This window comes from Rhincodon typus, chromosome 29 (assembly GCF_021869965.1).
Source record: "Rhincodon typus isolate 14 chromosome 29, sRhiTyp1.1, whole genome shotgun sequence".
Lineage (NCBI taxonomy): Eukaryota > Metazoa > Chordata > Chondrichthyes > Orectolobiformes > Rhincodontidae > Rhincodon > Rhincodon typus.
In genome coordinates this window covers 39,530,032-39,543,831 of record NC_063360.1, presented here as the reverse complement: position 1 = coordinate 39,543,831, position 13,800 = coordinate 39,530,032, and the positions used below count along the sequence as shown (strand labels likewise).

General features: G+C 40.7%; 1 protein-coding gene across 3 annotated transcripts in view; it reads left to right on the top strand.

The window, feature by feature from the left end:
* The first annotated feature begins 1,017 nt into the window (after positions 1 to 1,017).
* Positions 1,018 to 13,800, top strand: part of crtc1a (CREB regulated transcription coactivator 1a) — a 143,141-nt gene continuing 130,358 nt past the window's right edge. For all 3 annotated transcript variants that reach the window (XM_048614031.1, XM_048614030.1, XM_048614029.1), the window contains exon 1: positions 1,018 to 1,171. In XM_048614031.1, the coding sequence (XP_048469988.1) occupies positions 1,046 to 1,171 (126 nt within the window). In that variant the 5' untranslated portion in view covers positions 1,018 to 1,045. The remainder of the gene's footprint in view (positions 1,172 to 13,800) is intronic.

Here is a 13,800-nt window from a genome sequence, read left to right as displayed (position 1 = left end):
AAATAGGCAAATTAGAGACTTGTGAAAATGAGGAACTGAAAAAAAATTAGGATTAATAAAGAGGTAGTACTTGAAAAATTAACTGGATTGAAGGTTGATAAATCCCCTGGAGCAGCTGAGCCACATTAAAGAGTATTGAAGGAATTGGCTATAGAGAAAGTTGATGTATTGATAATTATCTTTCAAATTCCCATAGATTTTGCAAAGTTTTCTACACAATGGAAAATAGCCAACATAACTCCAGTATGTCAGAAGGGAAGGAAAAAGAAACTGGAGAACTGAAGACCTGTTAATTTGACATCAGATACTAACATTTTACAATGGATATAATAACTGGACACTAAAATCAATGAAGGATTGAGCAGGGTCAATGTGGATTTAAGGAGTGAAATAGTATTTGACAAATATATTGAAATTTATTTTACAACAAAAACAAATTGCTGGAAAAGCTGAGCAGGTGTGGCAGCATTTTTGAAGAGAAATCAAAGTTAACGTTTTGGGTCTGGTGACCCTTCCTCAGATTTCAAATTTACAGCATCCACAGCTCTTCCAGTTGTAATTCTGGAGATTTTTCTTTAAATTTGGCTTGTAGCAAAGATAAATACACAGAAATTGAGTATTTAGGTTTTCAGAAGGCTTTTCATAAGGTCCCACACGAGGTTGACCAATAATATAGGAAAACTCTGGACTAGGGGTAATATACTTGTGTGGATTGAGAAATAAATAGGTTATTCCCAAGGTGGCAGGCTGGGGTACCACCAGGAACAGGGCTGGGGCCATAGATATTAATAATCTGCATAAATGATCTGGATGCAGGGACCAACTGTAATATATCCAAATTTGTGACTGATAAAACAAATGGGAACGTGGATTGTGAGGAGGCTTCAACTAGATCAGAATTAGAATTGAGTGGACCAGAACAGCTGCAACATAATATAAATAAATATACACAGACGGGGGCGGGGCTGATGGCTGAAAGGCTGCGTGAGCACGTAACCACGCAAATGTGCGCGATGACGTAGGGTGAAGGAGGCGCTGCAGGAAAATGGCGGCGTCGAACAACCCGCGGAAATTCAGCGAAAAGATCGCGCTCCACACCCAGAAACAGGCCGAGGAGACGGCCGCTTTCGAGGAGGTGATGAAGGACCTGAGTATTACCCGGGCGGCAAGGGTGAGTCAGCGCCTTCCGCTGGGCCGAACCGGGCCGGCTGCAGCTGTGGGCTCGGGATGCAGCAGGGACTTGAGGTCAGGCTGTGAGCAGCCCAGGCTTCAGGCTTCGAGCCGTGTTTACAGGCGGCCAAGGGTCCATGGTTTTGAAGGTGTTGAGCTGCAGTAGAAAAGCCTGGGCCCTGTCCTGAGAGCTGTGGAGGGAATGAGTCCAGCTGTCTTCCAGCCAGAGCGCATCATCTTCATTTCCCTCTTCTGCTGCTGTGCTCTCAGCCCACCGGGCCCTGGGACTCCGCTCTGGAATTCCCTATATAAACCTCTCCACCTTCTCAATGCTCCTTAAAGCGACTCCTTACACCAGCATCGATATCTCCTTATGTGGATCGCTGTCAAATCGTATTTGATAACACTCCTGTGATGCGCTGTGTTCTTAGTTTGGAGGGTGCTTGTACGAATGAGTTACTGATCCCGTTTTCAGGGCTGTTTCATTCGGGGGTTCCGAATGTGTTCACTGAGTCTGCATCGTGATTTACTCTAGCGGAAGGGAATCACTCTGCTGATAGTTATGCTGTATTTCTTAAGTTAAGTTCCACAATTTTATATTCTAAACTCTTCGAACGTTTAGATATAAAGTATTTGTAATTTAATGTATTTGGATTTCTTGATATGGTCATTGGTTCTGTAATATTGAGTGAAACAGGTTGCTTTATCTCCAGATGGAGGGATACAGCAAGCTGTGTAAATAGATTCTCGGATCTGGTGGCTGGTAGAGTTTGTTGACAGTGAAAGAGATTGTACTGTTTTCCTGAAAACCTGCCACCCAGTGAGATAACAGATTTTGTTTGTGTCAGGCATTAGTTTGATTTTTGGCTTTGCGTTTTCAGAAATTCAACATTTCTGAACATAATATTGTCTGCATGTGAATGGCTGTTTGTAATTCAGCAGCAAACAAAATTGTGTTCATATAATTGAGTGTGTAGTGTATCCAGTATGATCGCAGGTAGTTAATTTATCAGCCCTAATGATGAACAGTGATAGATGTAGAGAATGAAATAGATAGAGTGGGTCTTACTCATTCGGTCTAAGGACACTGACAAACCAGATTTTAGGATAAGTGCCAGAAGAATGTCAGGGCCAGGTGGAGGAGGCCATTCAACCTTTCAAACTTTTCTGTCTATTCAGGTGGATTACAGTTGATGTAAACTCAACACCATTAATCAATCAGTATATTTTTAATCAACTCCATTAGCCATTAACTCCCTGATACTTGAAATATCTGTCTAGCTCCTCTTTAAATATTTGTAGAGATCTAAACTCCACAATGATCAGGATTAGGAAATTCTAGATATTCACTACCCTCTGAAAAGAAATTCCTTTGAAATTTAGCTTTAGCTGTGTGAATCCTTACTTTGTTACAATGTCCACTAGTTCGAGATTGCACCACCAGTAGAAACATCTTCTCAACATCTACGCTGTCAAGCCCTTCAAGATCTTCGACAAGGGGGCCTCCTAAATGGCCACTTTCTTCCTCAGCCGAGGATTCTACCTTATCGTTTAATCCCTACCCCACTCACCTGCCTATTTTCTGCATATAAACTGACGTTTTCCCAGCCACCATCAGTTCTGAGGAAGGGTCACCGGACCCGAAACATTAACTCTGTTTTTTCCTTCACAGATGCTGCCAGACCTGCTGAGCTTTTCCAGCAACTTTGTTTTTGTCCCTCAGAATCTTCTATGTTTCAATAAGATCATCCCTCATTCTTCTAAACTGTAATAAATAAAGGCCTAACCCATTTTGCTGTTCTGGATAAATCATCCCCTTCAATCTAGGAACCAGCCTATTAAATCTCTCCTGAGCTGTCTTGAATGCCAGTATATTCTTTCTTACATAGAGTCCAAAGCTGTATCCAGTTCTCCAGTTGTAGCCTGACTAATACCCTGTACAGTTGTAGCAAGACTTCCCTATTTTTAAACTCCACCCACCAACCCCCATAGCAATGCTTTTGCCTTGATTATTTGCTGCACCTGAGTGCTAACATTTTGTGATTTGCTAAAAAGAATACTCAGAGCCCACTGCGCTGCAGTTTCTGGAGTCTGTCTCCATCTCAATATCGGTCACCCTATTGACTATTCTACCAAAACGTATTGATCTCTCACTTCCTGTAGTAAACTCTGCCAGTTTTTTTTTGCCCACTCAACCTATCCATATCCTGTTGCAGTTTCCTTGTGTCTTCGTTGCTACATGCCTCCTTATTTATTTTTGTTTTGTTAGCATTATATGTTATGCTTTACCTCCTTCTACAAGTCACTAATACAGATAGTAAATAGTTGAGGCTCAGGACTGATCCTTGTGGCAGTCCACTAGTTACATCTTTCTAATCTGAAAAAGACCCATTAATTTCAATTCTCACTCTTCTGTGTGTTTAGCAGCCCTAAATATACATTAATATATGGTTCCAAGTACCTGTCTTGTGCAGAAACTTTTATGTGGCACCTTATCAAATGCCTTCTGGAAATCCAAATACACTACATCCATTGGTTTCCCTTTATCAACCCTGATTGTTATATCCTCAAAGCACTCTAGCAAATTTGACGAGCATGATTTCCATTTCACAAATTATGTTGACTCTGATTGTGTTAAGTTTATCTAAATGTCCTGCTATTTCTTCCTTAATCATGGACTCTAGCAATCTTCCAATCACTGATGTTCGGCTAATTGGCTTATAGTTTTGAAATACTCCTTGTGATAGAGATTGTTGCAAGATCTTTTCTCTCATGAGCACCTTGCAAAGCTGCTATCTTTGGGATGTTTATCGTATCCTCTATGAAGAAGACTGATGCAAAATATAGGTTTAAATTATCTCCCATACAAATCCAGGCTGATAAATATATCAAAGAAGAGCAGACATCTACTGCTAAGGAACATCACTTGCCTGCAGCCTGAAAAACAACCGGTTACTGCTGGTTACCATCTCTTTGCCAATTTTAGAAGTCAGAGCTTTCACAATTTCCGCCCTAACTTCCTTGAATAATTAAACATGTCTCCTTTCTGGACCTAGTAACTTTTATACTTTGCCTACATTTTCAAATTCTTCCACTTCATCTATTTTTATCCCACCTGATTTGTCTACTGCCTCTTTATAACTACTTCTGGAATTCCTTTCCACGTTAGCCACTCCTCTATTCTCATACTTTCTCTTTAACACTCTTTCTTCAGCTTGGCACTGTACTGAATTATGGAATTTAGATTTGTTATAAGTCTCCTTAATCTATCCTGGATTGACCAGAAACTGAACAGGAATAGCGGTATAAATACTGTGGCTACAAGAGCAGGTCAGAGGCTGGAAATTCTGCAACAAGTAACTTGCCTCCTGACTTCGCAAAGTCTGTCCAGCATCTACAAAGCACAAGTCAAGAGTGTGATGGAATACTATCCACTTATAGACATAGAACACGGAAACAAACCCTTAGTCCAACTTGCCTGCGCTGAACAGGCATTCCAATCTGACCTGGTTCCACTTTGTAGCATTTGGCCCGCTGAACCTTTACTATTCATATATGCATTTGGATGCCTTTTAAATTTTGTATTTATAACCCGCCTTCACCATTTCCTCTGGCAGCTGATTCCATACACGCACCATCCTCTGCATGAAAAAGTCACCCCTCAGGTCCCTTTTTAAATCTTTCCCCTCTCCCCATAAACTTGACTCCTCCACCTTTGAGAAAAAGACCATGATTATTCACCTTATCTATGCCCCTCATAATTTTATAAACCTCTATACGGTCTCCTCTCAGCCTCCAATGCTCCAGGGGAAAAAAAGCCCCAACCTATTCAACCCCTCCTTATAACTCAAACCCTCCAATCCTGGCAACATCCTTCTAAATCTTTTCTGCACCCTCTCAAGTTTAACAACATCCTTCCTTCCTATAGAAAGGCAACCGGAATTGTAAGCAGTATTCCAAAAGTGGCTTTGCCATTGCCCTGTACAGTCGCAACATGTTGTCCCAACTCCTATACTCAGTGTTCTGACCAATGAAGGCAAACATGCCAAATGCCTTTGCCATCCTGTCTACCTGTAACTCCACTTTCAAGGAACAATACACCTGCATTCCTAGGTCTCTTTGTTCAGCACACTCCCCTGGGCCTGGATGGGTACAGCTCGAGGAACATTCAAGGTACTTCTCAGGTCAAAGCAGCCACTTGATTGCCACCCTATCCACCACTTTGAAGATTCCTTCACTAACTTTTTTGTTTTTTTGTTAGGCGCTTCATGGTCTCCCAGATTCAACATTGATTTGACAATTTCAGAGCATTACCGCAATCCGCAATTTGTTTCTCCTTAGCGATTTTAATTTTGCCTTTCCTTTTCTCTTGATTTTGTTTCTGGGTGGCAATTGTTTATTAGTTGGCATTCACATCTCTCCAGGACACAAGTCTTGCTTCTTTACTTGCCCTATTACTCCCACTTCCTTTAATTCCAACCTTTTCTATTTCTGATGCAGATATAATCAATCTAAAATATTAACTCTGTTTCTCTCTCTACATACTGAGTATTTACAGCATTTACAGTTTTACTTCATTTCCAACACCAGTAGTTTGCTTTTATTTACTGAAAAATTTATTTTACGTTATTCACTGTAAAAGTGTTCCTGCTGTTGCTTTTAATGTTTCTTTGAGGGCAAAAAAAAATGCAGGACTGAATTGAAATGGTTGGACAGGGGATTAACTGATTGCATTTACAGAAAGCTAGCACAGACATGATGGGCTAAATGGCCTCCTCTTGTGCAGTAACTTAAAAAAAACTCTATGATCTGAACTGGATGATGTTTGCAGATTCCAGGATAATACATATCAACAGCTCACAGTCCAGTTCCACAGAGAATCCTACACTGGTTGGAAGTATTGAAAAGAGAAGGCAAAGACCTTCGGATTCAATTTAAAAAAAAAAATTTGATGTGTGTTGCTGCGAACCAAAAGACACTGTTCTCCATGTTAGTGACCAGACTCACTAAATTAATGTAGGCCTTTGATTTGAAGCATCAATTCTGTTTCTGTCTCCAAAGATCTGCCAGATCTGCTGAATAGTTCCAGCATTTTCAGTTTTATTTCAGATGTTCGTCATCTGCAGTATTTTACTTTGTTTTAGTAACTTACCTTTTCTATAAGCCTTAGAACATTTGTCAAAACCAGTGCATTTTCAGGGTACAAATAATCTGATGTAGCACATCAGAACCAAGCAGAAGTAGCTGCAAGCTTAGGAAGCCAGTTATTGTTTATGTGGGCATAATGAGGGACTTTAAACGTGTTTTTAATTTATATAGAGGTACATTTTATGAAGAAAAGAAACTTTAAAAAAAACTCAAAGAACTGCAGATGCTGGAAATTGGAAAAGTCTGGCAGCATCTGTGGATTTAGGACGTATTTAAAAGTACACTTGCAACGCCAAGGCATACAAGACTATAGGCCAAATGCTGGAAAATGACCAACACAAACTCAATGGACCTTTTTCAGTGCTTTAGATCTATATGACCCTGTGATAGGAATTAAAGGGAAACTTTCTACTGGCAAGCTGGTGGGATGCCATTGTCTGAAAACACAGACTTAAAACAGTTTCCAAAAATAAATCAAGTTGAAAGAGAGGGAGAAATTTTATAGCATCACAAGTTATGATGATCTGGAAAGCACGAGCCTGAAAGGGTGGTGGAAATTAACTTAAAATTCTTCAAAACAACAGGATATATACTTGGAAAGGAAAATTTGTAGGGTATTGCAGAAAAACAAGTAAGGTGGGACTAATTGGATAGCTTTTTCAAAGAGTTGGTGCAGGTATGATTTACTGAGTAGCCTCCTGTGTTGTGTGATTCCCTTTTGGCGTCATTTCCTGTGCAACATCATGTTATAGAAAATCGCACTGTAGAAATAATAGGGCCAATGGGAGAATCGGGGCTAGAAGCAGACCACCAAAAAAATCACGGAAAATCGCTCAAAAATCACTCAAAAACCTAACACAAAGGATAGCACAGTTTGAATATATGTTTAATTCATATCTAATAATGAAATAAAATTAAATTTAACATCTTATCTTGAAAAAATGCCAAGGTGGCTTGATAGGGGAGGAAGTTTTGAGTTTGCTGTGTTGTTATTGCGGGCGCTGAAGGTCGTCATCACCATCGTCACCTTCAGGTGTGGTTGTGTTTGCAGGATTAAGGCAAAAAATAGTTAATCCAGAAGTGGATGGTTTTGGTTGATTGTCTTCTGACTGTTTCTTGGGGGTTGGCTTAAAAAAGACATCCAGTTTTTGCTGCTTTGCCCTTTTTCTTCTTTCATGAAGAAGCTGTTCATAGGATGCCAAATAAGATCTTATTCCACAAACTGCTACCCAGCTCTGTTCTGTATTGTAATCATTGTCCTCTAAGACCTGCATCTGCTTCTCAGTTTCCCTCAGGATAGAAGACACAACAGAAGTGCAAGGTTCTTGTAGTGCTGCGTCCTGGACTATTACTACTTCATCTCCAGCTTCCACTTCCTCCTCAGCGACAATTTGTTGTAGATCAGCTGTAGAGCGATCTTCACAGCATGATTCAAGCAGCTCTTCAACATCCTCACTCTCCACTTCTTCAAATCCAACTTGCTTTGCAAAATCAACACAATGTTCTTTGATGTTTGGGAGCTCCTCTGACAGATCAAAGCCTTTAAAATCTTGAAAAACATCTGGGCGAAACTTCCACCAAACTGCATGCAAGCAGTCCTTACTGACATGACCACAGGCTTCCACGATAATGTCAATTGCATTCTTGATGTTAAAACTCTTCCAAAATTGAACAACACTGTCCTTATCCCCCCCCTCAGTGGCTGCAATCAGCCTCTTAAATGTGTGCCTTAAATAATAAGCTTTAAGAGCTGCTTTTGCACCCTGGTCCATGGATTGAAGGAGAGAGGTTGTGTTCAGGGTAGAAATAGCACTTTGGTGAGCTTTCTGAAAACATCAATGGTGGAAGGATGGCTTGGCACATTATCCAGGATGAGGAGAATCTTGAAATCCATTTTTTTTTTCTCCTGCAATACTTTCCAAAACATCATCAATAAGGTCAGAAAACATTTGCCCTGTTACCCAACCTTTTTTGCTTGACCTAAAGTAGATGCCTAGAGTACACTTAAGGTAACCTTTTAAGGCTCGTGGATTGGCAGAGTGGTACACAACCACAGGCTTAAGCTTTAACTCTCCACTGGCATTGGCACCCAGCAGCACAGTCAAACAATCCTTTGCCACCTTAAAGGCCAGAGATTGTGCTTCATTCATAGAAATGTAGGTTCTTGGTGGCATTCGCTTCCAGTATAAACCTGTCTCATTCAAATTGAAATTTTGATCTAAGTTGTAACCTTGTTCGTCAATTAATTTTTTTACGATGGGAGGAAATGCTATTGCATGCTCCTCATCTGCAATGGCAGCTTCACCACATAACTTTACATAATGAAAAGCTTAGCAGTTGTTCAAACCAGCCACTGCTAGCACTTAAAAACATGCACATCTGCAGGATTTTCAGCTTTTTTTTTGCTAGATCTTCATAGATTGATAAGGCTTTCTCTTTTATGGTGAGAAAGGTGGTCCCAGATTGCTTTTTTGTTTGATCTTCTATCCACACACTTAGAAGCCACTCCATCTCCTCAAGTTCCTTTGTCTATGACCTCTCAGATTTGCTAGCGCTCAGAATTGTTCCAGCATTACAGCTTGCTTTAATCTTTTCTGCATTGTCTTTAATGGTACACAAGGTAGACTCCTTTATTCCTGTTACGCGAACTATATCACATGTTCTCTCATTATGCTCAAAATGCGTTATAACATCTAGCTTCTCTTCCAGTGTTATCACCTTTCTTTTACGGTCACCATCCACAATTTTATCACCAGGATGCTTCTGGCTGACATTCGTGACACTTTGTTATCGCGTTTTTGTGGATAACACGGCAGAATTTGCAAAAGAGAAAGCAAAAATCACGAAGTACAGTACCTCTCACAGAAAGCGCTTCACAACAAAGTCTGCGAAATGATCAAGTGATGCCAGCGCTAACATTGCACGTGCTCAGGACAAAGCCTGCGAAACAATCATGTGATGTCAACACATACTCCTCCGCGCACCGACAGAATCGCGTTATAGCCAACACACACTAGTGTTTTGGCAATAGTGTTCCCCTATTCGTCAGTCACGTTATAGCCAATTTGCGTCAGCGGAACACGCATTATAGCAGAACCGACTATTATAGCTTTTGTAATTTACCTGAATATTTCTCTCCATTCCAATTTAATGGCTTCTCTGTTGTTTCTTTATTCTAACAAAATAACATAAAAACGTAGAAAATAGGAGCAGGGGAGTAGGCCATTCATTATAATCATGACTGATCATCCTACTCAATCATCTGTTCCTGCTTTTTCCCCACAGTTTCATCATTCCCACAGCAAAGAAATTTATCCTCATCACAATAATAAATGGTTTATCCATATCCTTAGACTGTGACAGTTAGTTCTAGTGTCCCCTGCTGTTGGGAACATCCTTCTTCCATCTGCCTAGTCCTGTTAGGATTTTATTGGTCTCTGAGCGATTCCCTGTCATTATTCTTAACACTCCAGCAAATAAAATTCTAACTGATTGAATCTCTCCTCATAAATAAGTCCCGCCATCCCAGGACTCAAATCTGGTAAACCTTCGCTGCATTCTCTCTGTAACAAGAACTTCCGTCCTCAGATAAGGAGACCAAAATTGCTCACTTTATTCCAGGTGCCATCTCATCAAGGCCCTGTATAATTGCAACAAGACACCTCTACTCCTCTACTCCTCTCATTACAAAGGCCAACATACCACTTGCCTCCTTTACCACCTGATGTACCTGGATGCTTACCTTCAATGACTGTTGTGTGAGGACACCCAGGACTTGTTGGATATTCCCCTCCTAATTTATAGCCATTCAGATAATCTGCCTTCCTGTTTTTGTACCAAAGAGGATAATCTTACGTTTATCCACATTATGCTTCAATTGCCATGCAATTGCCCACTCAGCTTGTCCAAATCATAGTGAAGCAGCTCTGCATCCTCTTCACAGTTCACCCTCCCAACCAACTTTGTGCAGTCTGTAAATTTGGAGATGTTTCATGTATTTCTCTTATCCAAATCATTACTACATGTTGTGAAAAACTGGGGTCCAAGAGTTTGGTCACTGCGATATCCCATTGGTTGCTGCCTGTCATTCGGAAAAAGATTTATTCATACATTTGTTTCCTGTCTGCCGACTAATTAATCCATCTCAATACGCTACCCCCAGTCACATGCACCTGGATTTTATATACTAATCTCTTATGAGGGAATTCATTGAAATCCTTCTGAAAATCCAAATAAAACACATCCACTGGCTTCCTTTTATCAACTCTGCGGGTTACATTTAGTAGATTTTGTCAAGCATAATTTCCCTTTCATAAATCCATGCAGCCTCTGTCCAATTATGTTTTTCAGGTGCTCTGCTATTAAATCTTTTATAATGGACTCCAGCATTCTTCCCACTACTGACATCAGGCTAACTGGTCTATGCCCATAGGTCTCTAAGGCTACATATCTAACTGGTCTATAATTAACAGTTTTCTCTCTGCCTTCCTTCTTAAATAGAGTGGTTACATTACCAATCCTCCAATCTGTAGGAACTGTTCCAGAGCCTATATGATCTTGGAAGATGACCACCAATGCATCCACAATTTCTAGGGCCACTTTTTTAAGTACCATGGGATGTAGATTATTAGGGCCTGAGGATTGTCAGCCTTCAGTCCTATTGGTTCCCCCAGCGCCGTTTACGTACTAATACTGATTTTCTTCAGTATCTCCCTCTCAGTAAACCCTGTGTTCCTGACATTTTTGACATGTTATTGAAATGAAGAACTGCGGGTGCTGGAAATGTGAAACATAAAGAAAGTGTTGGAGGAACCCAGCAGGTCTGGCAGAATTTGTAGAGCGAGAGAGAGAGAAAAAGTTAATGATATCAGAACAGTGACCCTTCAACAGAACGGTTTCTAGGGTCACTGGACTCAAAACATTAACTCTGCATCTTTTCTACAGATGTTGCCAGACCTGCTGAACTTCTCCAGCACTTTCTATTTGTACTTCTGTTATCTGTTATTTGTGTCCTCTTTTGTGAACACAGAACCAAAGTATATATTATATATTTTGGTCAGTCATTTCTTTGTTCACCATTATAAATTTCTGTTTCTTACTGTAAGAGAATTATGTTTGCCTTTACCAATCCTTTTTTCTTCACATACTGATATAAACTTTCTATATTCCCTGCAAGCTTACTCTCATACTCTGTTATCCCTTCCTTAAATCGGGCCAGAGAGTCATAGAGTCCTACGACACGGAGACAGGCCCTTCAGCCCAAACTGGTCCTTGCTGACCAAAATGTCCATCCACGCTAATCTCATTTCCCTGCACTTGGCCCATATCCTTCTAAACCTTTCCTATCCATTTATTCGTACAAATGCCTTTTAAATGGTGTTAATGTACCTGCCTCAGCCACTTCCACTGGCAGCTCATTCCGTATGCGCACCATCCTCTATGTAAAAAAAAAGTTGCCCCTCAGGTTCCCATGTATTCTTTCCCCTCTTATCTTAAACTGATGCCTTCTAGTCCTCGATTTCCCCAATTCTGGGGAAAAAATGCATTCAACCCATCTATGCCTCTCATGATCTCATACACTTCTATAAGATCCCCCTCAGTCTCCTACGCTCTAAGGAAAAATGTCCTAGCTTCTCCAACCTCTCCCTATATGCCAGACCTTAGAGTCCTGGCAGCATCCTGTAAATTTCTTCTGCACTGTTTCCCCTGTTCAGCAACATCCCTCCTATGGCAACGTGACCAAAACTGAACACAGTACTCCAAGTGCGGCCTCACCACCATCATGTACAACTGCATTAAAATTTCCCAACTTCTGTATTCAATGCCCTGACTGATGAAGGCCAGTGCACCAGAAGCCCCCTTCACTGCCCTGTCTACCTGTGACTTCACTTTCAGAGAACCGTCCTTAAGGACTACACTCCTTAAGGCCCTACCATTCATCGTGAAACTCCTACCTTGATTTGACTTTCCAAAATGCAACAGCTCACACTTATCTGTATTAAGCTTCATTTGCCATTTCTCAGCCCAATTCCCCAGCTGATCAAGATCCTGCTGCAATTTCTGATAACCTTAGTCCATGTCAACAATATCGCCTATTTTAGTGTCATCTGCAAACTTACAAATCATGCCATGTACATTCGCATCCCAATCATTGATATAGATAACAAACAGTGGGCCCAGCATCGACCCCTGAGGCACACCACTATTGACAGGCTCCAATCCAACAAGTATCCTTCCATTATTACTCTGCTTCCTACCATGAAGCCAATTGTGTATCCAATTTGCCAGCTGTCCTTTTCTTAGATTGGGCCCTTTGTCCTCCTTTGCCGAAATTTAAGCTGTTTCTGCTCCTTGGGTCTGATTTTTTTTTTTACTGGCCAGTTTGTGTGTCACTTCATTGGATCTAATATTATCTCTGATTTCTATTGTAAACCACGTTTGGCCACTTTTCCTATTTTACTTTTATGCCAGACAGGAATGAAAATAATTAAAAACTGAAAGAATTGCAGATGCTGTAAATCAGAAACAAAAACAGAAATTGCTGGTAAAGCTCAGTAGGTCTGGCAGCATCTGTGGAGAGAAATCAGAGTTACAGTTTTAAGCCGATTGACCCTTCAAGGGTTCTGAGGAACGGTCACTCGGCTTAAAACTGTAACTCTGATTTCTCTCCTCAGATGCTGCCTGACCAGCTGAGCTTTTTGTAGGAATGAATAATTGTTGCAGTTCACCCATGTGCTCTTTGAATGTTTGCCATTGACTTTCTGCCATTGACTTTCCACCATCAACCCTTGACGCGATGTTCCCCAATATATTTTAGTCAACAGATATCTCATAACATTCTCTATTTAGATTCAGGAGTCCAAGTCGCAGAATCAACTACATCACTCTTGTATCTTTTTGAAGAATCCTGTTATACTGTGGTCATTTCCAAGGAGTCTCACTCAACTAGATTGTTAATTATTCCTTTCTCATTCCACAATACCCAGCCTAGTTTGTTCTCTCGTTGATTTCTCAAAGTATTGACCCAGAAAGCCAAGCCGTATTCACCCCAGGAAATCCTTCTATAGGTTATAGTTACTAAATAGATGCTATCTGTGGTGCCTCAACATCTGTTCCTCCACAAGTACAACTTCTTTAATCAGTGCAGCTGCCCTCCCTCCCTCCCTCCTCATCCCTAACTTTCCCGAATACTTAGTAACCAGGATGTTAAGTTCCCATCATCTTTCTTTGAGTGAAGCCATTATGTCGTTGTTTTATGTGTCACTTGTGTCTGCAGCTCGTCACCTTATTTACCATACATGATGCGCTGACTACATGCACTCCAAATCAGTTTTAGACTGTGTCATTGATGTCACCTGTTGAACCCTTTTATTTCTGGACTTCCTTTGCTCAAATGTTGTCTTTCCCAGACCCCTCCAGCATTTCATCTGGATGCCCTCTTCCACAGTACTAGTTAAATTCTTCTCAACATTAGCTCCAATT